This window comes from Canis lupus, chromosome 4, assembly GCF_003254725.2.
Source record: "Canis lupus dingo isolate Sandy chromosome 4, ASM325472v2, whole genome shotgun sequence".
Taxonomy (NCBI): domain Eukaryota; kingdom Metazoa; phylum Chordata; class Mammalia; order Carnivora; family Canidae; genus Canis; species Canis lupus.
In genome coordinates this window covers 43651404-43677104 of record NC_064246.1, presented here as the reverse complement: position 1 = coordinate 43677104, position 25701 = coordinate 43651404, and the positions used below count along the sequence as shown (strand labels likewise).

The 25701-nt window shown below is 39.0% G+C and overlaps 1 protein-coding gene across 2 annotated transcripts; it reads left to right on the top strand.

Annotated features, from left to right (window-relative positions):
• The first annotated feature begins 2384 nt into the window (after positions 1-2384).
• RARS1 (arginyl-tRNA synthetase 1) lies at positions 2385-25635 on the top strand. Of its 2 annotated transcripts, XM_035715263.2 has the most exons (15): positions 2385-2522; positions 4304-4438; positions 6151-6339; positions 7630-7738; positions 8250-8350; positions 9274-9395; positions 10376-10496; positions 12421-12550; positions 13254-13358; positions 16494-16672; positions 17364-17473; positions 20822-20927; positions 24061-24233; positions 24372-24619; positions 25416-25635. In XM_035715263.2, exons 1-15 carry the CDS (start codon positions 2478-2480, stop codon positions 25523-25525), a joined length of 1983 nt encoding a protein of 660 aa, XP_035571156.1. In that variant the 5' UTR covers positions 2385-2477; the 3' UTR covers positions 25526-25635. The 2 variants fall into 2 exon arrangements, with proteins under 2 accessions (XP_035571156.1, XP_035571157.1); XM_035715264.2 differs by lacking the exon at positions 6151-6339.
• The last annotated feature ends 66 nt before the right edge of the window (positions 25636-25701 follow it).

Genomic DNA, 25701 nt, shown 5'->3' with positions numbered 1-25701 from the left:
GTTTTTGAGCAATGCCCTGTGACAAGCACACTCCAGGTAAAGGATCTTCCAAACTGCCTATATGCATCTTGACATATAGGAAGATATTCCTAGGGGTAGGTGGATCTGGATACATTAGAGAAATCCATCTGCAGACCTTGAAGTTTTGTATCCTCTTTCCTAAAATTTATTTGCCCACCAATGCAGTTATCCAACTTTATTTTTATCCTCCCCTGTTCACAAGAAAAGGCTTACCACCTCCCCCACTGCTATAGGTGTAAAATAACAGGAACTGAACAAAGTACATTTTGAGAATGCACCTCTCCTGAAGGCAAATCCTTGAGCACCCGGCGAAAGATACTTCGTAAAAAGATGGCCCTTACTTCCCGCTTTATTTCAAAGGTGGTGGTCTATCTGTCCATTGATTCGTCCATCCGCCAACTCATCCCTCCTTCTCTTCATCTTTTTCTCTTTGAATTTAGAAAGAAGAAGGTGTCACAGGAACATATATTCACTTTCACTTGTTTTAAAATATAAAAATAGGGATCCCTGGGTGGCGCAGCGGTTTGGCGCCTGCCTTTGGCCCAGGGCGCGATCCTGGAGACCCAGGATCGAATCCCACATCGGGCTCCCGGTGCATGGAGCCTGCTTCTCCCTCTGCCTATGTCTCTGCCTCTCTCTCTCTCTTTCTCTCTCTCTGTGACTATCATAAATAAATAAAAATTAAAAAATATATATATAAAAATAAAGGTAAACTTTTAAATTAAAAAAATAAGTACATATGATTTGAATTATTTGGTTTGACAAAGAGAACTGGCTTTGCCAATTAATTAATATGATTAACATTCTGGATGGGCTAAATATACAGCTCTATAGGTTTTTGTTTGCTTGTTGCAGCTCTACAGTTTTGATGAAAACACATGGAGAGCACTTATACAAGAAACATCACACCAGAAAATAGGCCACTGCCACTATTTAAAATGGTGACAAGGGCACCTGGCTGGCTCAGTCGGTACAGCATGCTAGTGACTCTTGATCTCAGGGTTGTGCACTTGAGCCCCATGTCAGGTGTAGAGGTCACTTAAAAAATAAAATCTTAATAAAATAAAAAGTTGTGACAAGAGTTTTGGGGTGTCAACTTTTAAAAATCTTTATTGGAATATAATTTTTAAAAATCATTTTATAAGAAGCAATAAGGTTTAGAGGCTGCTGTCAAGTACTGGGGCCATAGAGAAGAGTGAGAAAGACCATTCATGTCCCTGTTTTCTCAGAACTTAAATCCCAGGTTAGCTGTTTAAAAAAAAATTTTTTTAAAGATCTTATTCATTTATTCATGAGAGACACACAGAGAGAGGCAGAGACCCAGGCAGAGGGAGAAGCAGGCTCCATGCAGGGGGCCCGACGTGGGCCTCGATCCCAGGACCCAGGGATGATGCCCTGAGCCGAAGGCCGATGCTCAACCACCGAGCCACCCAGGCGTCCCAGCTGTTTAAAAATTTTAACTCACAACAGAGGTCTTCCTGACCCAGGTCACTCTCTCTACCACATTATCTTTGATAAAAGGAAACCGTAGGGCCCAAATGGCGTCACTTCCAACAAATCACCACACCGGGCTTGACACCTGCACTTTCAACCTCTCCCAGAATCACAGTCTTAATTGGAGTCACAAATTTTCAGGTCAGAGAGATGCCTAACTGGCTCCAGCGGCGGCTCTGGGGACTCTCGCTCTCGAGGCTGTGCGTTCAGGCCCTACGCTGGGGGTCCTGGGTGCAGGGATTATTTAAAAAATAAAATCAATCTTAAACACACGTTCTTCTGGTCAGAACCAACAAGGTAATCTGTTCACACGGGCCCTCTCCATCCTCCAAAAGGCAGATGCAATGCGCCCACGAAGACCCTTTGTCTCCAAGGAAAGGCGACTTCACCCCAAATAATTGTTGTTGTTGTTGATGACTCCTCTGCCTTATTTCTAGAACCTTTCTTTTCCTGTAGCCCTTTGGAGCTCCCTTACGAATCGCTTGATAAAAAGTCAACCGGATCTCCGGACTTGCTTGAGCTTAGTGTTTTGCCGCGACACCGGACACCTGCGAGCACGGCGGGGTCGAGCGCCTCTCCTGGGGAGCTCGCCGTCCGGTCTCGCACGCAGCTTGCGGCCCAGGGCCCACCACGCCGTCGGCCACGCTAACGTGCACGACACGTGCTGGCTGAGAACACGACGGGATGTGGGCGAACCGAGGACCCGGTGAGCGCTCCCGCCCGCGCTCCCGCCCGCCCGCCCCGAGCGGCTCTGGCCCGACGCCCCCGGAGCCCAGGCAGCGTCCAGCATCTCCCCGTCGTCGTCCCCGCAGTGTCGCCGGGATCCCGCCAGGGGGCAGCACAGGCGGCGGCACACAGAGGGCAGCAGCAGGCGGGAGGCGCAGGGACCGGGGCTTCCGCTTCCGAGAAGAGCCGGCCACTTCCGCTTCCGGAGCCTTGGGGTGTTCGCCGCTGACGGGAGGATGGAAGGGCTGGTGGCTCAGTGCTCCGCGAGGCTGTTGCAGCAGGTAGGGCCGCATGGGGCCAGGAAGGGGGCTCGGCGGGGAGCGAGGAGGGTCTGCGCCCGCCCGGGGGCGGCGCGGCAGGGGGGCGGGGGCGGGGGCGGCGCCCGCGCTGGTCCGCGCGCCCTGAGACCCGGGCCTGGTCCCCCGGAGCGAGCGCCCCCGCCGGGATGCCCCGGCCCCGCCCCAGCCCTGCCCCGCCCCCAGCCCGGCCGCGAGCTCCGGCGCCCGGCCCAGCCCCCCGGCGGCTCCCGTCCCGGCGCGCGGCGTGCTCCGTGCTCCGTGCGGGCCGACCCTGAGCCGCTCCCTCCGCGCACGCGCACGCGCCGCCCGGGGTGCGGGGTCGGCCGGGGCGGGGCGGGGCGGGGCGGGGCGGGGCGGGGGCCCGGGAGTCCACACCCCCCGACCTGCGCCGACGGGGCTCCTGGGGGCCGCGGCCGCAGCGGACCCCAGCGACGGGGCACATCCCTCACCGTCGGCTCGGGGAGCGAGCTGCTTTCTAGGAAATCAGCAGTTACACCGTACAGCTCGGCCAAGGAAAGCGGAAGGTTCGCGCTGGAGCCGAGCCCTGTGTTCTTTGCCGGGGTGGGGGTACAGGTACCCTAGCATTCCGTTGTGATGAAGAATTACAGACCTCAAAGAAATGAAGTAAAAAAGAAGAAGGCCTCAGTTTTTGGAAAATGTTTAGCTGAGCGCATGGAACATAATATGCTCGTGTCGGGCAACCTGGTTTTGCTGTGGTCACCTCCTGATAAGCAGTCTCCCATCTCGGGAGAATCTCCCCCTTAGTGATTCTGTGAGGTTGGGAGGTTTATTTCCTTCTGAATTGGCATGTTTTTAGTTTTAGGCATTAGAGTTAAAAACCTGGCCTAGGACCTGAGACACAGTGGAAAACTAAGGGAAGAATTGGGAAATCATTTTGTCTAAGAAAGGGCAAAAGGCAGACACTTGAGCTATATTAAATGTGACAAAAGGCATTTCCTTTTTATTTTTTTTTTAAGATTTTATTTATTTATTCGTGAGAGACACAGAGAGAAGCAGAGGCACAGGCAGAGGGAGAAGCAGGCCCCATGCAGGGAGCCCGACGTGGGACTCGATCCCGGAACTCCAGGGTCTGCCCTGGGCCAAAGGCGGTACTAAACCGCTGAGCCACCAGGGCTGCCCAAGGCATTTCCTTTTTTTTTTTTTTTTTTAATTTTTAATTTTTAATTTATTTATGATAGTCACACACAGAGAGAGAGAGAGAGAGAGAGGCAGAGACACAGGCAGAGGGAGAAGCAGGCTCCATGCACCGGGAGCCCGACGTGGGATTCGATCCCGGGTCTCCAGGATCGCGCCCTGGGCCAAAGGCAGGCGCCAAACCGCTGCACCACCATTTCCTTTTTAAAAGAACCCCAAGTCCTAAGATTTAGGAACAAAGGTTGGTCACCCTTGAACGTAACTAGTCCTCTTCACTAAATCAGAGTGGTTTACTGAGACAAAAAAAAAAAAAAAAAAAACCCTCAGGATAATAAGGCTTATCCCATTATGTGCTTAACACACCTGTTCCTCTCCAGTATACACACATAAGTCTTTCATTGAAAGGATAGTGTGCTAATGTAGTGCAAAGTCTCTGGAGGGAAAATCACAGCTTATCAAAGGAAACGCCCATTATTCCCATCACCTCTGCCATGCTGTTGGAAAGAGGAAAAGAAAGAAATTGACAGTACTATTCAATTCATCACGTTAACGAAAGTTGTCAGTCATAAGTGGACTGTGGACTGAACAAAGTGCCTTTGCTTTCATAGGAAAAAGAGATTAAGTCTCTGACTGCTGAAATAGATCGGTTAAAAAACTGTGGTTGTTTAGAAGATTCTCCAGATTTGGAGCAGTTGCGAGAAGAAAATTTAAAATTAAAGTATCGACTAAAAATCCTTCGAAAGGTAAGTACTGTGGCTTGTTTTTCGTTTTATAATTTGCATTATTGTAGCTTTAAAAAAAAAAAAAAACTTTTGTCAAAGATTCAGAAAGTATACCTTGAGGAATTTGGAGACATGAGGAAAGAAACCCTATCTTTTCCCCCGGCTAAGACTAATTAGGACTAAGTTGTTGGTGCAAGTAATGGTGAAGTTGGTGTAGACTTGTCCTTCCAGGGCCCCTTGAAATGTTTGATACGCTAAATATTTGGCCCACTTGAAGTAGGCTTCCAATAGGTTGAGACATTTAATAGTTTATGTTGGTGCCTTTTAAAAAAATTTTTTTTTGAATTTTTAATAATTGCCTCAATCAAAAGAAAATATAGAATATATGCACAGTCTTTCTGTGCCCTAAGTTGGTTATTTTATAATTTGATTTTTATATTTCAGAGTGTCATTTTTTTCCACTTTTATTTCAGAACTTCTTTTTCCTAAGAAGCTTGTGCTGTATTTGTTATTTAATAATCTTATAATCTAACAGTGTTTATCAGTTTTGTCAAAGAACTGAGCTTGTTTTAGTGGAGGTTTTAATTTCTTGGCCTGCCTTTCATGTCTGCTGATGACACATCCTGGGAGATGACCTCACTGGCATAATTGTTCTCCAGTATGTATATACTACTACTTAGCCAGGCTACACTGACATTATATTCTTTTTTCCAAAGCTGACCCCATTTTTCTTATCTTAGGCTCTACCCACTCCACTCCCATGAAGTCTTTTTATCACCTACTTGTGATCTATTCTGCTTGAAATAACTTTGTCTTTGAATCTTCTAAAATGACATTTCTTTTCCATGGAGTCTTCCCCCAAATACCTCAGCTTTCTGGTTACCTCATTTATTCTGTACTTATTTATATTCATTTTTATACTTTAATTCAGAAATATTATTAGATGCCTCATGTTTGGTAGAGGGTCTGAGGAAAAACACAAAAGTACATTGTATTATTGTTTTAAGATTTTTTTTTTTAAGATTTTATTTATTCACGAGAGATACATGGAGAGAAGCAGAGACCTAGGCAGAGGGAGAAGCAGGCTCCTGATGGGGAGCCTGATGCAGAACCTGATCCCAGAAGCCCAGGGTCACACCCTGAGCCAAAGGCAGATGCTTAACCACTGAGCCACCCAGGCAGGCACCCCTATTTTAAGATTTTAAGTAATCTCTGCACTCAGCATGGGGCTTGAATTTACAACCCCAAGATCAAGAGTCCCACGCTCTTCCAATTGAGCTAACCAGGCACTCCAAGTACAGTATATTCTAATACACGTGTGTTTCCATAATGCACATTGGCTCCAATGTGTAAATGTTAGAATGCTGTCAGTGTAATGGGTGGGTGGGCACATTGATTCTTTCACAAATACTTTGCCCTACTGAGTAATAGTACCTGAAGACAAGGTATACAACAAAAACCAACAAGTCATAGATGAATAAAAATACTGTGTCAGACACCCATTCATTCACTCTACCTTCATTCCCTGGGTCATATTGGTCACGTGCTCTGACTTAGCAACACTTACTGGATGGTTGTCCTGTTATGTTTTTCAGTATGTCCCAGATATGAGAGTATCGCACAGTGTATGTTACCTTTTGGTATTTACCTTCTCAAGACCTTGAAGATTCCTTACAATATTTGGGAATATTTTATATGATAATTTAATATTTTGTTGACATTTTCCTTCTTAGAGTCTTCAAGCAGAAAGAACCAGACCAACTAAAAATATGATTAACATCAATAGCCGACTACAAGAAGTCTTTGGTTGTGCCATTAAGGCTGCATATCCAGATTTGGAAAATCCTCCTCTCATAGTGACACCAAGTCAACAGCCCAAGTTTGGGGACTACCAGTGTAATAGTGCTATGGGTATCTCTCAGGTGATTGCATTACTACAAAGCATTCTTACTGATTTGGTTTTCTTAAGTATTAATCATCGTTACTTTTACATAAATAGTAGCAAATTGTATTCTCAATGAAAAGAACATTTTCCACGGTTCTGAAAAACTTGAGCAAAGGGGATGTTTTTAATTTTAAAACACAAGTTTGAATATTCAGTTAAATTTTATATGTATTTTCAGTATTTAAGAGTGGTAGTTGATACTCCTGGTACTTGCCTCCTGTTGTGTCCAGGATTGCTTTGTGTTATCATTGATGAATGTTGGAAAGTGAGAGATTCTCAGTGAGCCATTTATCAACCAATGTCCCCATCACATACTTGGTGCAGCTGTGGGGTCTCTGGGTTGGACTTATATATTTCATTTTTAGTTAGAGGAATCTTCTCCTGCCCTTTTTTTTTTTTTTTTTTTTTTTTTTTTTAGTAAGAAACAATTTAAGTTACTTTAAAATTTTTTTTTTTAAGATTTTATTTACCAGAGAGAGAGACCAAGCACAAGCAGGAGGAGCAGCAGGGAGAGGGAGAAGCAGGCTCCCCACTGAGCTTGATCCCTGGACCCTGGGATCATGACCTGAGCCAAAGGTAGACACTTAACCTACTGAGTCACCAGGCGCCCCTACATTTTTTAAATATTTATTTGTTCGAGAGAGCTGGGGGAGAGAGGAGCAGAGAGAGAGGGATAAGCAGACTCTGTGCTGAGTGCAGGGCATGATGTTCAACTGACTGAGCCACCCAGGTGCCCCAGAATTCCCCATTTTTAATAGCTGCATTGTATACTGTGTTTGTGATTAATTGGCCCTGGTTTGGGACTTTTTGCTTTCCTTTCTTTGTTGAGTCAAAGGGTTTAATTCAAAATGTCCAGATTTTCTTCTAGATAATTTTTATATGTCTACATTGGGGTTAAGTTTATAAGGGTACTATTTTTATTACCCAGGTCTGAATATTGCACACTTTCATGATTTGCAAATTCCAAATATAAATATCCTGGAAACCAACATCATAACTAAAGGTTTTGTTATGTCTTCATAAAAGAGTTCTAGGTATGTGGGGCAGCTCACTTTGAAATGGAGATCATGTGGTTTGGGCATTTTTGTATTCCTCTTGGCCCTATTGATGGTTGATGCTTTAATCTGTCCATTTAGAAGGCCGTTGGACTCCATGCTTGTGCCTCTTGATGGGTCTTAATGTCAAATGTACCTCTTTATCAGTTGTGTATTTCTGAGTAACTTGCTGGAATCTATTGTGTAATGAATCATTTTATATTGTGTTATAGATGCTCAAAACCAAGGAACAGAAAGTTAATCCAAGAGAAATTGCTGAAAACATTACCAAACACCTCCCAGACAATGAATGTGTTGAAAGAGTTGAAATTGCCGGCCCTGGTATGACAGTGTTATCCTTCTTAAGGAGTTGTATTAATATTGATTCATATAATATATGAATGTAGGCTTAAGCTGTATAAGGTGGTGAAAACTCCTCGGATTGAAGTTAGGAAACTGAGGTTTTAGTGTGGACTGAGTTGCCTGGTCTTTGAGTTATTTTACCTCCTGTGACTCGGTTTTTCAACAGCATGAAGGAGATGGATAATGGCAGATAAATTTATCATAAAAGGGGCACCAATTTTCTGTTAAGAGGTGAACAAATCATACACTGAGAGTGAAGGGGCCCAGGATTAAGTAGGAAGCTTCAAGAGAATGGTAATGTTTGAAACAGATACTGAAATAAGGAATTACAAGAGGGCTTCAGGTGGTGTTGGAATCCGTAAGTTTTGCCAGAGCCAGATCAGCACTCTGGAGCCAGCATAAGTGAAATTGAGAAAGACTGTGGGAGTGAGCAGTCCTTTAAGATAGGAAACTATCTGATTTTTCTTTCTTTCCTCTTACTGTTCATTAGGTTTTATTAATGTCCACCTAAGAAAGGACTTTGTATCACAACAGTTGACCAATCTTCTGGTGAATGGTGTTCAACTACCTGCCCTTGGAGAGAATAAAAAGGTATGTACACAGTTTGCAATGATACATTAACACCTTACAACTGTGGGACAAGGGCTGTGATGAGACTGGCAGTTATTTTTTTATATCGAGATTTAATCATTAGTATTCAAGATTATGAAAATTACTAAAATAACCTTTCTCCTGGGTCTTGGCTTCTTATGTAGTTTTTCTTTTCTTTTATTTATTTTATTTTATTTTATTTTATTTTATTTTATTTATTTTATTTTATATATTTTTTTATTTTATTTTTTATTTTTTATTTTATTTATTTTATTATTTTATTTATTTTATTTATTTTATTATTTATTTTATTTTATTTTAAGATTTTATTTATTCATGAGAGACACAGAGAGAGAGAGAGAGTCAGAGACACAGGCAGAGGGAGAAGCAGGTTCTCTGCAGGGAGCCCGACGTGGGACTCAATCCCAGGTCTCCAGGATCACACCCTGGGCTGCAGGCGGCGCTAAACCGCTGTGCCACCAGGGCTGCCCTGTTTTTTCTTTTCACTGTATTCCACAGAGCATTTGGGGTAGCCAGCTGGTATTTATGAGGTTTGGCTAAAATAGGGTAGATTATTTGTATAAACAGATATAATTCTTTTTCAGTTAATAATGGACAAGTAGGTATACTAGAAACCTAACACAATTGAACTGCAATCCAAGCTGTTATTTAAGTCTGAGTTTATTTTTAAATGTTATTACTAAATGTTAACAGACTAAAATGTCTATGCCCATTTAAAAATTAAAAAAATAAATAAATAATTTAAAAATTTTAATTGAAGGTACTTGATATAACATTGCAAAATTAAGATATACAGGTGTTAAACTTTGATACATTTATATACTGTAACATAATTGCCATTGAGTATATTTATCACTTTAAAGTACAATATTGTCTAAATTTTTGTTTTCTTTCTGTCTCAGGTTGTAGTTGACTTCTCGTCTCCCAACATAGCTAAGGAGATGCATGTAGGCCATCTCAGATCAACTATCATAGGAGAGAGCATGTGCCGCCTCTTTGAATTTGCAGGATATGATGTGCTAAGGTATGTGCTCTTGCCTCTAGAAATATCTATAGAAAATGGGAGATGTTGTTTGAGATAGAATCTTTGACTAAATTAGTGATTTGTAAGTATGGTTCTGCTTCTAATCACCAAGTGGGCTTTTTAAATAAATTATGTCCTGGGCTCCTCTGAACTGTTAACTTTTAGACTGTCTGGGGATGGAACTAAGGAAAAACTCTCCTGCTCATTCCACAAGTACTTGAGTATCACTCCTGTATTCTGTATTAGAATATATCAGGTTATATTCTAATAGGGAAAGGCATACGCAAGAGATTATGCTGGGCCTGTAGGCAATAGTAGGAAATTGGGATTTTATTCTTAAGTGTGATGGGAAGTTATTGGAGAGTCTTAATTAGGAGGAGCAATGCAATCTAATTAAGGATTAGTCTGGCTTCTTTTAAGAAATAAGGCAAAGAAGGCCTAACTGTAAGTTAGAAACCCTATGACAACAATCCAGTTAGAGATGATCTGGTGAAGAAAAAAAAAAAGATGATCTGGTGGTTTGAGATTAAAAACAGTAAGGAGTGTAAAGTGGTTGGATTGACACATTTTGAAGAATTTTATCCACTGGTGTTTTAGAACCACTGGTCTAATTATCTTAGGGTGATAGTTGGCTGAGAAGTTAAATTTTCATAAAGTGGTAATTATCAACATTGACTCATCTGTCCATGTCTCAGTTAACTACTCAGAAAACGGATCAGTCTATCAATAGGAACCTCATTGACCACAAATACTGGAGGCCTGTCATGTGCAACCTCTGTCAGCGGGTATATATTTCTAAATGTATAGACGTTGTCCTCGCCTCTCCTAAAGTATGCATACCAGTGAGGAGACAGCCAAGGAAACAGATGTTACTAAATGTGATGTACTGGCACTTAAATGTTAGTGGTTCCTAATGGAATATAGTTTGTCTAGTTTAAGCATGTTATTTTAAAATAATTTTGTATTCTGATTGGCATTAGATTAAACCATGTAGGAGATTGGGGAACCCAATTTGGCATGCTCATCGCTCACCTGCAAGATAAATTTCCAGATTACCTAACAGTTTCACCTCCTATTGGGGATCTTCAAGCCTTTTATAAGGTTAGATACCATTTATTGTTACAGTAATTGTGTGTTTACCAATTCATCATAATTTTTAGTTTTCTTTAGAGAGTTCAGATTGGTATTTGAAGCTACTGTGGGGTTAAAACTAAACTCTGCCCCTTAACTGCATCTTTGCTTTTTTAATTGGTGTATGTTAAAAATTGAACTCTACCACATTACCCTTTTTTTTTTTTTAAGATTTTATTTATTTATTCATGAGAGACACAGAGAGAGAGAAAGGCAGAGACACAGGCAGAGGGAGAAGCAGGCTCCCTGTGGAGAGCCTGATGTGGGACTCAATCCCAAGACCCTGGGATCAGGACCTGAGCCAAAGGCAGACGCTCAACCACTGAGCCACCTAGGTGCCACCACATTATCCATTAAGTGAATTCAGGAGCTTGGTAATCAAAAGATACTTTAGTATTTAAAATTTTTTTGATACTCTTCTCAATTTTATATGTTGAAAATTTTATAGTATATGTAAGAATAGTTTTTAAAAGACAGATGTACTATAAACCATAATTTTAAATTAATCACTGTGGTCAATATACTTCCACTTTGACATCCATATACAAATCTTTACATTGGGGCAGCCCGGGTGGCTCAGTGGTTTAGTGCCACCTTCAGTCCTTCAGGGCGTGATCCAGGAGACCCCGGATCGAGTCCCACATCGGGCTCCTGCATAGAGCCTGCTTCTCCCTCTGCCTATGTCTCTGCCTCTCTCTGTGTGTGTCTCTCATGAATAAATAAATAAAATCTTAAAAAAAAAATCTTTACATTGTGATTATAATACTTTTGTGTTTAATGTTTCATTATCAACTTTTACATTACTGTATGGTTTGGCTGCACATTGTTTTGTTGGATTGATGTACTGAAGTTTGTATTAATCCCTCTTGTTGGGGTTTTTTCCCCATTTTTGGAGTGCTTTTATACATTCGGTAAATAACTTTGTACATACCAGTTTTTCTCTTTTTAAAATTATTTCTTTGGGGTACCTGGGTGGCTCCCCCAGCCTATGTCTCTGCCCCTCTCTCTTGTGTCTCTCATGAATAAATAAAATCTTTGAAAAAAAATTATTTCCTTATGATAGATCATTTCCAAAGAATAGGATTACAGCATTAAAGTGTAAATATCTATGTGGGAGTTTTTTTGTTATTGTTTTTTGGGGTTTGTCTCAGTAACCATTTTCTAATGAAATAATTGAAAACAATATGTTTGTTCATGTGAAACTGGTAAATTACATAACTAATGTTATAATCTATTGGAATTCTGTGCTCTAAGTATAGTAAGGCAGATCTGTCAATGCAAAAAGTGTTTATAATACATTAGTAAGTTGTAAAAACACTGTATGTTCCAGTTTTTGCTTGAAATACATAGGTATGTATTTGCAAAGAAATGTCTAGAATTAATGCAGCAAAACCTTATCCCTGGTTAGGTTGGAGTAGGATTAACAAAACTTTTTTTCTTTTTTTTTGCAGTAAGCATGTGTTGCTTTCAAAATAGACATAAACAATGAAAGCAATTTTATTTTTAATTACAAAAATTATTTGTCCAGGACCACATCCAAAATGGAAAATGAAGTGCAGAAAATTGAACCCCACCTGTTAGTTATTCTTTATTATTCTTGAATATTGGTGTGAAGAAGGTTTTTGTGAATTGTAAAAGTGGAGGTAGCTGTGGTGAGAATTTTGCATTTTCAAGAAATGATTTCAAAACAAATAATAGGGTTCTTTGGCACATTGATTTGTAACTATTGACTTAATTGAAATAGAGTACCTACTCTGTTGCTTTTGTACTAGTGTTGTAAATTTTCACTTTTCTCACTTTGGGTTTTTTTGTATTTGTTTTTGTTTTAGAAATGAATAAATTCTTTACCCAGAAATATAAAGTTGGCTCTTTTTTTTTCCCCCCTCAAACACAGGAATCCAAGAAGAGATTTGATACTGAGGAGGAATTTAAGAAGCGAGCGTACCAGTGTGTGGTTCTGCTCCAAAGTAAAAATCCAGATATTATAAAAGCTTGGAAGCTTATCTGTGATGTTTCCCGCCAAGGTGAGTTTCTGGGCTTCATTCATTCATCCAAGAAATACCGTTGCAAATGGTTTCCTTGAGTCTTTACTCAGTTGACCTTTAATGACATGTTAAATTCTGAAAGACCGGCAAATAGATTTTTTTCTTAAGTATTTTCTAACACTGAAACAACTATTAAGAAAGTTCATTAAGAGAGTCAAGTGCAAATTTTAACTTTCTTAGACCAGGAAAAATTAATTAGGAAAAAATTTCAATTCAAAAAAAAAATTTTTTTTAATTAGGAAATGAGGTAGGAAAGAAAGTGGGACAATCCTATTCATAGTGGCCATCAAAGCTATAAAACACATTGGAATAAACTCATATAGAAAGTGTCAGACCAAAGTGAAGAGAAATAGACAACAGAAAGTGAAAAATAGAGAAATAGACAACTTTAATTGCAACATTTTAAAGGAAGAAAATTAATTATATTAAAAAATATATGATACAGGGGTGCCTGGGTGGCTCATTCTGTTAAGCATCTGACTCTTGATCTCAGCTCAGGTCATGATCTCAGGGTGGTGAGATCAAGCCCTACCTTAAGCTCTGCACTAGGCATGGAGCCAACTTAATAAATACATTAATTAAGTAAAATGTTGCAGTTAAATAGTATGTTTCTTGTAATGTATGGTGTATGTCTCCTATTTAAATTCTTAAACTTTTTTTTTTGGTGACCTTTTTTTCCTAGAGTTTAATAAAATCTATGACGCATTGGACATCTCTTTAATAGAGAGAGGGGAATCCTTCTATCAAGACAGGATGAATGACGTTGTAAAAGAATTTGAAGATAAAGGTAGGCATTCTACCTTTTTTTTTTTTTTTAAGCTTTTCATTATGGAAATTTTCGAAGAGGCAAAAGTGAAGAGATTGTTAAAATAATCTTTCTAAATCATTAGTTTTTTTTTCAGTCTGTACATTTGTTATATATGTATGTGTGTGTGTGTGTGTGTGTGTGTGTATATATATATATTTCTTCCCTACCCTTGCTTTTTCTCTTATTCTTGAAGAAACTGGACCATTTGTCGTAAGAGAATTCCCATATGGTATTAAAACAGTTCCTCCATCTGTATCTTCTGAAGAGGCTGATCAAATTCTGGTGTGTTTTTTTGTTTTGTCTTTTTATTTGCAAGTATGTCAGCAATGTCTGGTTGGCTCTCTCTACGATGAGATGGATTTGTAGGTTCAGGTGTCAGCCTGATCTGTCCACAGATTTTCCTGTTAGACTTCCCCATATTGTTTTTAGCAGCTGTTCATGATCAGGACTTTGATCCATTACTTCATTAGAGGTTGGAAAATGGTAGTGTTCTATTCCTTCTTTGTTATCTTGAGTTACCCTGTGCAGAGCTTTGCCACATAATTATTTTGGTGGTTCTAAAGTACAGTTAACCAAAGACATATAGTATAAATGTGTGATTCCTTTTTTAATTTCTCAATGTCAGAGTAGTAAATTAGTTTCTTAGCATCTTCCAGATCAACTGAGTTATTTTTAGCATTATTATAGACAGGATTTAATATATTTTATTTCTCAATCATTTGCTTTAATTATACTTTTTAACGTTCATGGTCCCGTTCTTGGCTAAAGAGAGCCTCCTCAAATTGGCTTCTTGTTTTTTATCTTTTTCTTGACCCCTATATTCTGTTGTCTTTGATAGTTTACTTGCTTTCAGGTACACAATATTTTAAGATTTTTTTGTGTATTTCCTGCCTTAGATCTAGAATCCACTAACCGGATATCTCCAAGAAAGATGGTTTCTTGAATAGGAAATGGTTTTTATTAATCACAATCTGTGGCCTAGGGATTACACCTTTAAGGTAATAAAATTTTAGGGACTTTTAGTGATGAGAAGGAAGCACAGAAATCAGTAATTCGCCAAGGTCACACAGCTAATAATAAGTCTGAGATTCAAACCTGGACAGTCTAGCCTCAGAGCTTGGGTTTTGGGGGTTTTTGTTTGTTTGTTTTAATTTATATTTTTGGTAGTTAACATATAGTGAAGTGTTGGTTTCTGGAGTACAATTCAGTGATTAATCACTTACATATAGGGGGGTGGGGGTGAATGGGTGACGGGCACTGAGGGGGGCACTTGACGAGATGAGCATTGGGTGTTATTCTGTATATTAGTAAATTGAACACCAGTAAAAAATTAATTTAAAAAAAAAATCACATATAGTACCCAGTGCTCATCACAAGTGCCCTTCTTAACGGCCATCACCACTTTAGCCCATTCCCCACCCTCCTCCCTCCATCAACAGTTTGTTCTCTATTGTTAGGAGTCTCTTATGGGGGATCCCTGGGTGGCGCTGCGGTTTAGCGCCTGCCTTTGGCCCAGGGCGCGATCCTGGAGACCCGGGATCGAATCCCACGTCGGGCTCCCGGTGCATGGAGCCTGCTTCTCCCTCTGCCTGTGTCTCTGCCTCTCTCTCTGTGTAACTATCATAAATAAATAAAAATTAAAAAAAAAAAAAGGAGTCTCTTATGGCTTGTTTCCCTCCCTCCTTTTTTTCTTTCCTCCTTCCCAGATACTCATCTGTTTTCTTTCTTAAATTTCACATGTGAGTGAGCTCATACAGTATTTCTTTCTCTTACTGACTTATTGCATTTAGCATAATACACTCTGGTTCTATCCACATCATTGCAAATGGCAAGATTTCATTCTTTTTGATGGCTGAGTAGTATTCCATTGTATATATGTGTGAGTACACGCATACACACACCACATTTTTATCCATTTCATTAGTCGATGGACATTTGGGCTCCATCTTTGGCTGTTGTTGATAGTGCTGCTATAAGCATCGGGGTGGGGTGCATGTGTCCCTTAGAATCTGTATTTTTGTATTCTTTGGATAAATATCTAGTAGTGTAATTGCTGGATGGTAGGGTAGTTCTCCTTTTAACATTTTGAGGAACCTCCATACTGTTCTCCAGAATGGTTGCACTAGTTTACATTTACACCAACAGTGCAAGAGGGTTCCCCTTTTCTCCACATTCAGAGCTTGTTTTTAACTATAATTTTATACTGCCTTTGCCTTACCAAGCCCCAGATTCCTAAAAGGTAAGAAAGTAATTCTAATAGTATTTGCTGCCTAGAGTTATGTGAAGGTTGAATTTTAGACTTAATGGAATTTGGTACATAGTAGCAATCAAAAAAACTTTGTTACCATCATCATGTTCTTGTCCCTTATTGCATCAGAGTTTTGCCTTTTGTAATGTGAATATATGAACATGATTTTATTTTTTCTTTCCAATAATCATTCCAAATGCTAAACCCTGCCATGTTTGTTTCTTGGACCCTGGTACAGTTTTCACTTCCTTTCAGTACATTTCAAGAGACAGTGATAGAAATTGCACTTTTTCCCCAAAGGAAGTATATGGCTCTACCTTGAAAATAGAGCCTGGATTTCCATGTTCTATGTCAATGGGTAGGATAGGCAGGTTCCAGTGAGGCATTTGGGTTTTTTTGGTTTTGTTTTTAAATATTTTATTTTTATTTCTGAGAGAGAGATCTGAGGGGGAGGAGCAGAGGGAGAGGGACAAGCAGACTCTGCTCTGAGTGTAGAATGCAGGGCTTAATCCCCAGATACTGAGATCATGACCTGAGCTGAAACCATGAGTCAGATGGTCAACCTACTGAGCTACCCAGACACCCTGTGATGTTTTTTTTTATAAAGAGTTTGAGAGCCAAGTATAGTATGAGTCTAGTAAACTGGGATAGCTCACCTGTGCCCTGAGAACATCATGGATGCCCAGACAACCTTGACAATAGCCATTTTCCAAGACTCATAGTAGATCATACTGAGGGGAAAGAATGTGATTTCTTGAGCTTTCTAATAAATATCTTATAATGGGTTATCTTTTACATTCCTTCAGGATTCTATTAACATTATTATTTTTTTTAATTAACATTATTAATAAAGCTTTCTTTCCTAGGATTTGTGCAAGTGGATGATGGCAGAAAAATTGTGTTTGTCCCAGGATGTTCTGTACCATTAACCATAGTAAAATCAGATGGAGGTTATACCTATGATACATCTGACCTGGCTGCTCTTAAACAAAGACTATTTGAGGAAAAAGCAGATATGATTATCTATGTGGTAGACAATGGACAAGTGAGTTTGCAGATTGGTTTATGTTCTTTTTGTTTTCCCCCAGAGAGAGAGAGAGAGCACAAGCATGAGTGGGGGCAGGGCAGAGGGAGAAGCAGACTCCCTGCTGAGCAGGGAGCCTGATGCAGAACTTGATCCCAGGCCCCTGGGATCATGATGGAAGCTGAAGGCAGATGCTTAACCAACTGAGCTACTCAGGCATGCAGATTGGTTTATGTTCTTATATTATCTGATTGGAGCTGAGACAGTATGATGAGGTTTGTGGCATTTAGCACAAGACTAAAATCCAGAAATGCAGTATAACATAAATGGAAAAACAGGGTATGGATTTGGCCACGCTTTAATACTTACCAGTTTTTTATCTTGTTTTCCATAAACTGGAAAGGGTTACTTTCCTGAACATGAGTGACCCTTTCTATCTGAAAGGGTGGTTGTGAGACCTAAAATTTAATTGAGATTATTTATTGCACATGAACCTACCCTTAGTTCAGGCACTTTGAAAACCTTTGTACATAAAAAGTATAACAATCCTGTTCTTGTTCTTTCATATATTAGGTATAAAGAAAAGATCTTATAATTATACTTGCCTTTTAAAATTTGTGTTTGTAAATATTTATCCCTAAGCACAGAGTTTTAAGTCCCTTTTTTGTAATTAGAAAGTTTAGCAGGTAACTTTCCATTTGTTTCTTTGTAGTCTGTGCACTTCCAGACAATATTTGGTGCTGCTCAAATGATTGGTTGGTATGACCCTAAAGTAACTCGAGTATCTCATGCCGGATTTGGTGTGGTGCTGGGAGAAGACAAGTAAGTCTGGAGTCTGAGTGTTAATAACATTCCTAACCCCCAGATTTCTTTGGAAGAAGCTACATTTCATTTGATACCATATTAGAATTAAGTGCACAATTTTTTTTAGTCTGTATATGCTGTAATGGTGAATCTGGCTGAGCCTTTTTGTACCTATATCTTATCACTGCTGGAGAATGTAGCCTTTTAGGGAGATTTGGACAAAGTTGAATGAAATAGACTTTACAGATTATAAAGAGGGCTTTCATTTGTATAGATCTGATTTGTAAAGTCTATCACAGTACCTTCTCAGATTTCACACAAAATACTCAATGGTATATTTCAAGCATTTTGTAAATGTCTGGTTTTTTCCTACATAGTTGAACACCTGGTCAACAGGTATGCATTTATTGAGATTCCAATTGAGTTTTAAAATTTACAGCTTTTGTTATGTTTCTCTCAAAAATACTAAGTTTAACACCTACATATTCATACTTTTAGTTTTTCTATTTTCCAGTCATTTCCCCACATTCTGTTCAGTTTATGAAATAAAAGGTAAATACAAGCAAATATAGACAGCATTCATCAATTCAAAGGCACACATTTTTATTTTCAAAGGCACAAAATTTTTAATATGTTGCATTTAATAATGTCTTAGGATCATGTCTCTTAAAATCTGTGGCATTTTAGATTTAATGATACAACCCAAATATCACACAAAGGTGGTGATGATTTTAAAAACCACAAGAAGTTGCTCAAGATGCTTGGCTAGCTAATGTACAAAAGCTCTAATTAAGCTTTAAAGAAGTCAGGCTAGGTATGTTGTATTATTTTAGATACTGATTATATGAATATCAAAGACCTTGCTGGAGTCAGCATCAGACACTTTTATATTATAATGTGTGACTCTCCTATAGAGCAGCATTTTTTGGAATCAAAAGATACCAGGTCCTTATTTAAGTGTCCATGGTCCTAAGAAAGTACTTTGAATATTGATTATAATACTTTAGTTTCTTAACTATTGATTTTTTGGACTGATGTTTCAGTGATTATTCTTAGGTGAAATTGTTGAATTTACTTTTATATCTATATTTATCACCAGTATTCATATCTTGTCATTTAACCTATTGATCATGTAATTCTACGGAATATTTTCCTTGATTTTTGTTGTTGTTTCATATTTCTGCAATCAGTGTCATGTAATTAATAGCATCTTAGGCCACTGAAGAGGAAAAATATTTTTTTTTAAAGATTTTATTTATTCATGAGAGAGAGGCATAGGCAGAGGGAGAAGCAGGCTCCATGTGGGGAGCCCGATGTGGGACTCGATCCCTGGACTCCAGGATCAGGCCCTGGGCTGAAGGCAGGCACTAAACCACTGAGTCACCCAGGCATCCCAAGGAAAAATAATTTTGGTGATAGTTAACCAGTGTCAATTTACCATGTTTTAAATATTTACATTAAAATGCTCACCAGTTCTGCTGTTAGTGAAATTTTATTTTTTTTAAAAAACTTATAGAGAGACTGCATGAGTCGGGTTAGGGGCAGAGAGAGAGGGAGAGAATCTCAAGCAGTGTCTCCACTGAGTGCAGAACCTGAATAGAGCTCAGTCCCATAACCCTGAGATCATGACCTGAGCTAAAATCAAGAGTCAGACACTTAACTGACTGAGCTACCCAGATGCCCTGAAATCTTCTGTGTTAAAGCTTTTTATAGTAAATAGTTTACCCTTTAATCATCATCTTATTCCTTAGACTCCTCTATTTATTGAGCTCCTGTGTATGACATTGGCAGGTGTCCGATAGACACAGATAGTAGAACATGACCTTTTCCTTGAAGGGGCCTGTCTTGTGAAGGGGAGCAATTCCCTGGGGAGCCTGTTAAATTATACATGCCAGGCTCCACCAGGGGAGTTTACTGACACATTAGGTTCTAAAGCAGGTATTAAGGATTTACTTTAAAACTTCTGATATTCAGATATGGATCCCTTATATTAGAATCACTGGTCTGAGGAATAAACGAGCGCCAAAAAAAACCCACAAAAATTCAAGACAGGTACAGATAGGGGGAGTAACAAAAGAACCGTTATTGTAGAGACGTTAGGAGAAGGCCTCCTTTAGCATTTTGACTAGCTTTGTGATGGGTAACAGTTTATCAGAATTGGAAGTTGCTGAACACTCTAGTACTCAGTAGGGAATGGCAATAAGGAAAGCCACAGAAGTGTTTAATGTATTCATAGGGTAATGAAGGAGTTTTAATTCTGCGATAAAGGGCAAGATCATTTCTAAGGTAACTCTGAAAATACAACTTTAATAAGAAACATCTTGATTTTGGTAGGCTTTGTGTTGAAGAGGAAAGCATCCTTCATTTGTACCATCGCATTTGAAGAATTTGAAGAATTTTTTTAAGATTTTAAGTAATCTCTATATGCAGTGTGGGGCTTGAACTCACAACCCTGAGATCAAGAATCATACACTGTACTGACTGAGCTAGCCAGGCACCCCAAAGAATTTTTAACTTTAAAAAAGCTTATAACTCAGTATTGTATAAACTTCTGTTTAATAGTAAAATCCAGTTTTTAAAAAGTAGTCTCTGCCCAACATGAGTCTTGAACTCATGACCCCAAGATCAAGAATCACATGCTCTACCAACTGAGCCACCCAGATGTCCCAATAAAATCCAATTTTTGAGAAATGCTTTTAATGGTAATGTTGCACAGAACAGTTGTTAATCAGTGCTTTTGCCCCATCCTCAGAGATTCGTTTTGTGATTGGAGTCCTGGCATCCTGGCTTTTCTTAAACTCTTCAGCTGATTTCTGTTGATTGCCATTCAACAGGTGGGATTACTATCTAGAGAAATGCAGATGAGATTCCAGTTAAGAACTTGCTAGTTCCTGAACAGTTCTAGGAGCAAACATGTATTTTGTTAATTCTTCAAAGAAGGCAAAATAAGTCAAACTTTCTGTTCAGGAAAATGAACAAATTAACAAATATCTTTGTTTCCCTTTTAGGGAATGTATTATAGATTAACATGAACAGAATGCTATTAGGAGCCTAAAGCATAGAAAGCTTTGAGTTGGGCAGCCTGGGGGCCTCAGCGGTTTGGCGCTGCCTTGGGCCCAGTGTGTGATCCTGGAGACCTGGGATTGAGTCCCACATTGGGGCTCCCTGCATGGAGCCTGCTTCTTGCTCTGCCTCTCTGTGTCTCTCATGAATAAATAAATAAAACCTTAAGAAAAAAAAAAAAAGCTTTGAGTTGAGGACTATAGAAGAAAGGTAATTAAAAGTACCACTCCTTTGACATCTTTCCTGGTTACCAGTTGGAATAAGTGTCAGACCTTCATTTCTAAATGGGAGGTTCTGTTTTAGGAAGAAGTTTAAAACACGTTCAGGTGAAACCGTGCGCCTCATAGACCTTCTGGAAGAAGGACTAAAACGATCCATGGACAAATTGAAGGAAAAAGAAAGAGACAAGGTAATCCAAAGCCTTATTTGCCTGTTGTGTACCACATGTTGTGACTTTTTCGTTTCTGTTTTTATCAAGAGAACTGGAGAACATTATGAGGAACAAATCTACCTGAGACAAGTTTATATTACTCAGATATTGCACAAAAAGTTTGTTTCATTACTGAGCATGTAGTTTGAAAATAAAATTCTTGGCTATTACAAAAGGCTGTGTTTCCTCCTGTGCTAATGTGGCATCATATCTTTGTTTCTTGTTGGCATTCTATCACTACTTTGAACCAATGATTCAAAACTATTTCAGAAAAAAAAAAAAAAACAAAAAAAACAAAACTATTTCAGATTAAGAGGTTAGATTCTACAGCCTACAGAAAGATCTACATCTGCTGAGATCCTTTCTCTGGGAGAATTTGAAGAGTAGTCCTAGCAGTCAATACCTACACCCAAGGCCATTGGTCAGCCATCCGAGTAAGCAACAACATAATGGGCTTAGATAGCACCCTTGAAAAGGACTATGGTTTGATTTGTGTGGAATTTAAGTAATTGAAATAAAATGAAGAAAACTTGACAAGAAAATCTTTTTAAGATAGGAAGGTCAAGGATTGAGATTCAAGGTCTTTTACTATTCAGTAAGTCAAGTGATATTTTGGAATGAACATAACTGCTATTAACCATACAATTACAGAAGGAGAAATAGAATTGGATGAAATATAGACGTGAAAGAACCAAACACAAAAATAGGTCCTTTGCGGAAAAGCTCTTTTGTTTGGTTCAGGTCACTGACAATCCAGAGAGCATGAAGGCAGGCCATGAGGCTACATTGTCATGGTCGTAGTCCCTCCACCCCACCCCCTTTCCATTGCAAACAAAATGAAATGTAAAATAGCTTTTCTCTCTGCTTCTGCTAGGTCGTTGTCAAGTCTCCACAACTGGTATCTACAGAGTAGTTTCTCCTTTTAGTCCTGGTATAGGCACATGTAGCACAATCAGATGAAAGGTGGAAAATTTGGTCATCTAACCAATTTGCTCACTCCATATGATGGTAAAAACTGCTTTGGCTCTTTTATTTGTTTGGCCAATTTGCGTACAATAAAATGTGAAGCATGATGATTTTTTACACTAATGTATGCCTGGTAACTCCAGCCAATATAGTTCTATCTCTATTATCTGAGAAAACTTCCTGTCACCATAGGTCACTTTTGTTTATTCTAGGACATCATAGAGTAGATGCTGTTTTCTAGATGTATCAGTAGTTCATTTCTTTTTATTGCTAAATAATAGTGTTCTGTTGTATGAATATACCACATTTTGTTCATTCTGTTGATGGATATTAGGGTTGTTTCTCTTTGTTATGAATAAAATATTAATTTCAACATTTTTAAAGTCCTTTTATGGATTAATGCACTTTTACTTCTGGATATATATCTAGGAATATCATTGCTGGATTGTAGGGTGAAAGTTGGTTTATGTTTAACTTTATTAAAAATTGCCAAGGAGAACTGTATTATTCACTCCTACCACTAATGATAGGTTCCAGTTGCTCATAGGTACCAATGCTTGATTTGTCAGTCTTCTGGTGAAGGTAATGGCGTCTCACTATGGTTAAAATTTGCATTTCTCAGGGCACCTAAGTGGTTTAGTTGGTTAAGGGTCTTACTCTTGATTTTTGCCTCTGGTCATGATCTCAGGATTGTGAGATGGGGCTCAGCAGAGCATGGGATCTGCTTAAGATATTTTCTCTCCCCCCCCCCTTCCCCATCTCCCTCTCGCCCTCTTGCATGCTCTCTCAAAAAAATTTGCATTTCCCCCATGAGTCCTGGTGTTGATTGCCTTTTTTAATGCTTATTGGCCATTTATATGTCTTTTATGAAGGGTCTTCTCAAGTCTTTTACCCATTATTTGTTGCAAACCATCAAATATTTACATTTATTTATGTATTTACCCTTTCTTGTATACTTCATTCCTTCCTGATGAAGTGTGTTTTGCTTCCATCAGGGATTATTTTCCTTCAGTCTGAAGATCTCCTTTTAGTATTGTTTTAGTAGTGCAGGTCTACTGGTGATAAATTCTATTGGCATTTGTCTGAAAACATCTTTGTATTGCTTTTAGTTTTGAACAATAGCCTTGTGTCCTGATAGTGCTTCAGAATACATGGCCAAATATTAAAACAGTGCATGAGTTCTTTCTCCTACTCCTGATACCGTGTTTTGTTTTTTAATTCCAGTGTAATTAACATATAATGTTAATACTAGTTTCAGGGATATAATGTAGTATTGCAACAATTCTGTACATTGGGCAGCCCGGGTGGCTCAGTGGTTTAGCGCCACCTTCAGCCCAGGGCGTGATCCCAGAGTCCCAGGATCGAGTCCCACATTGGGCTCCCTTCATGGAGCCACCTTCTCCCTCTGCCAGTGTCTCTACCTCTCTTTCTCTCTCTCTCTCTCTCTCTCTCTCTCTCTCTGGTCCTTTGTGACTAAATAAATAAAATCTTTCTTTTTTTTTTAAGATTTTATTTATTTATTCATGAGAGACACAGAGAGAGAGATGCATAGACACAGGCAGAGGGAGAAGCAGGCTCCATGCAGAGAGCCTGACGTGGGACTCGATCCCGGGATTCCAGGATCACACTCCGGGCTGCAGGCGGCGCTAAACCGCTGCGCCACAGGGGCTGCCCTAAAAAACAATTCTGTACATTACTCAGTGCTCATCAAGATAAGTGTACTCTTCATCTCCTTTTCCTTTTATAAGCATTCCCCCCCCCCCGCCCTTTCTAGAAACCACCAGTTTATTCTCTATATTTGTGGGTCTAGTTTTTGTTTGTTTTTCTCTGTTAAAGTATTTGTCTTTAATAATTGGTGCTTTCTATTTCATATCTACTGAATATGTTGTGGGGAAAGTATTTGAGTGGATACTTCATATTTTACAAATCAGATTTTTCATAAAAAACACTCTTTGTTATGCAGAGCTGATGAGTTTCTTAGATTGGCCTGTGTTCTCTCAGTGTCCATATTTATTAAAGTCTACTGATAAAAGAAAACCATTAGATGCTCCTGATGCGTGTATTATGCCTGAGACACCAGGATAAAGGAAGTGGTCAGTAAATTATGAAGTTGTTTTTTTGTTTGTTTGTTTTGTTTTTTCTAAAGGTCTTAACTGCAGAGGAATTAAAGGCTGCTCAGACATCTGTTGCTTATGGTTGTATCAAATATGCTGATCTTTCGCATAACCGGTTGAATGACTACATCTTCTCCTTTGACAAAATGCTGGATGACAGAGGAAACACAGCTGCTTATTTGTTGTATGCCTTCACTAGAATCAGGTAATTGTACAGTGTTGGTTTTTTTAATCAATTGATAGGATTTCTAATTTACATGAGTCATTTCTTACTATGTTCTCTATTAAGTGGAGAAGAATGGGCCTAACCAAAGAAAATGATGGCTGTTGCCTGATTTCTCAGGTCTATTGCACGTCTGGCCAATATTAATGAAGAGATGCTTCAGAAAGCTGCTCAAGAGACCAAGATCGTTTTGGACCATGAGAAGGAATGGAAACTGGGCCGGTGTATTTTACGGTTCCCTGAGATTCTCCAAAAGATTTTAGATGACTTACTTCTCCACACTCTCTGTGATTATATCTATGAGCTGGCAACTACTTTCACAGAATTCTATGATAGCTGCTATTGTGTAGAGAAGGATCGACAAACTGGTGAGTGTCTCACTCAGTGGTCATACTGGGATTGGGACACAAGCAAGGCATTTATTTGAATTAGGTATGGATGGTCTTCAACTTCTTTATTCCTGGGACACCTTCCATCCTTTTTTCTACCAGTTATACACTGGTCATATCATATATAACACAAAATTCAACTAGATCTAATAGAAGCATAAATGGAATTCTTGTTACCAAGCAAAGTAGCTTCCCCCACCCTCAGGCATATGGCATGGAATCATAGGACTCCAAAGAAAACAACTGGAAAACAACTAGAAACAGGACATTTCTTTTTTTTTTTTTTTTAGGAAATATTAATACCTTTATTCTGGTATAATACAGTATTTTATATATTAACTCAATTTTACAGAAAAAGCATTTTATGTACAGTTGTAAAGAAACTGCTGCACTGATAGCTCCAACGTAAATGGATTGTATTTTAAAAGTTCATTGAGTTTGTTACATTGGAAAATATTTTCTTCATAGAAAATAGTAAAAATCACATTTCCCACACTAGTCTAACAACTCCATTAAAATCAAGTAATAGCTGGATGATGTATTTGTAAGTATGGTGTGAATTCTGAGATCCAGGAGAAACTTCAGCTTCATTTAGTGAAACAGCCATGATTTCCTTGAAATTAAGTTGTATGAAGTGAAACTCCCATTAAATGCCTCCCCCTTACCCTTGTTTTCTGCCAGATTATTTTTCAAAACAGGACATTTCTAACAAAAGCAGGGTTACTGAGGGTCACAGAATGAAAAAGACATTAATTTTTTTTTTCTTTTTCCTCAGGACAAGTGTTGAAGGTAAACATGTGGCGTATGCTGCTTTGTGAAGCAGTAGCTGCTATTATGGCCAAGGCATTCGATATTTTGGGAATAAAACCTGTCCAAAGAATGTAATCCTTAGGTTTGAACACTGTGTGTTTTTACCAAAAAATAGCCATTTAGCACTATTTGCTTTTTTACAATCATGTGGATACAAAAATTAAGTAAATGAAATTTGTCAACTATCTGCATAATGTGGTTTTTTTTTCCTACCAACTGGGCCTCTGGAAAAGAAAAACATTACTTCATTA

Bases quoted from the DNA above. Each gene is read 5' to 3' on its own strand.
- RARS1 (XM_035715263.2), top strand. From the start codon at position 2,478: ATGGAAGGGCTGGTGGCTCAGTGCTCCGCGAGGCTGTTGCAGCAG. The intron at 12,551-13,253 runs GTGAGTTTCTGG...TTTTTTTCCTAG, and splicing joins CTGTGATGTTTCCCGCCAAG to AGTTTAATAAAATCTATGAC. The intron at 24,234-24,371 runs GTAATTGTACAG...CTGATTTCTCAG, and splicing joins TATGCCTTCACTAGAATCAG to GTCTATTGCACGTCTGGCCA.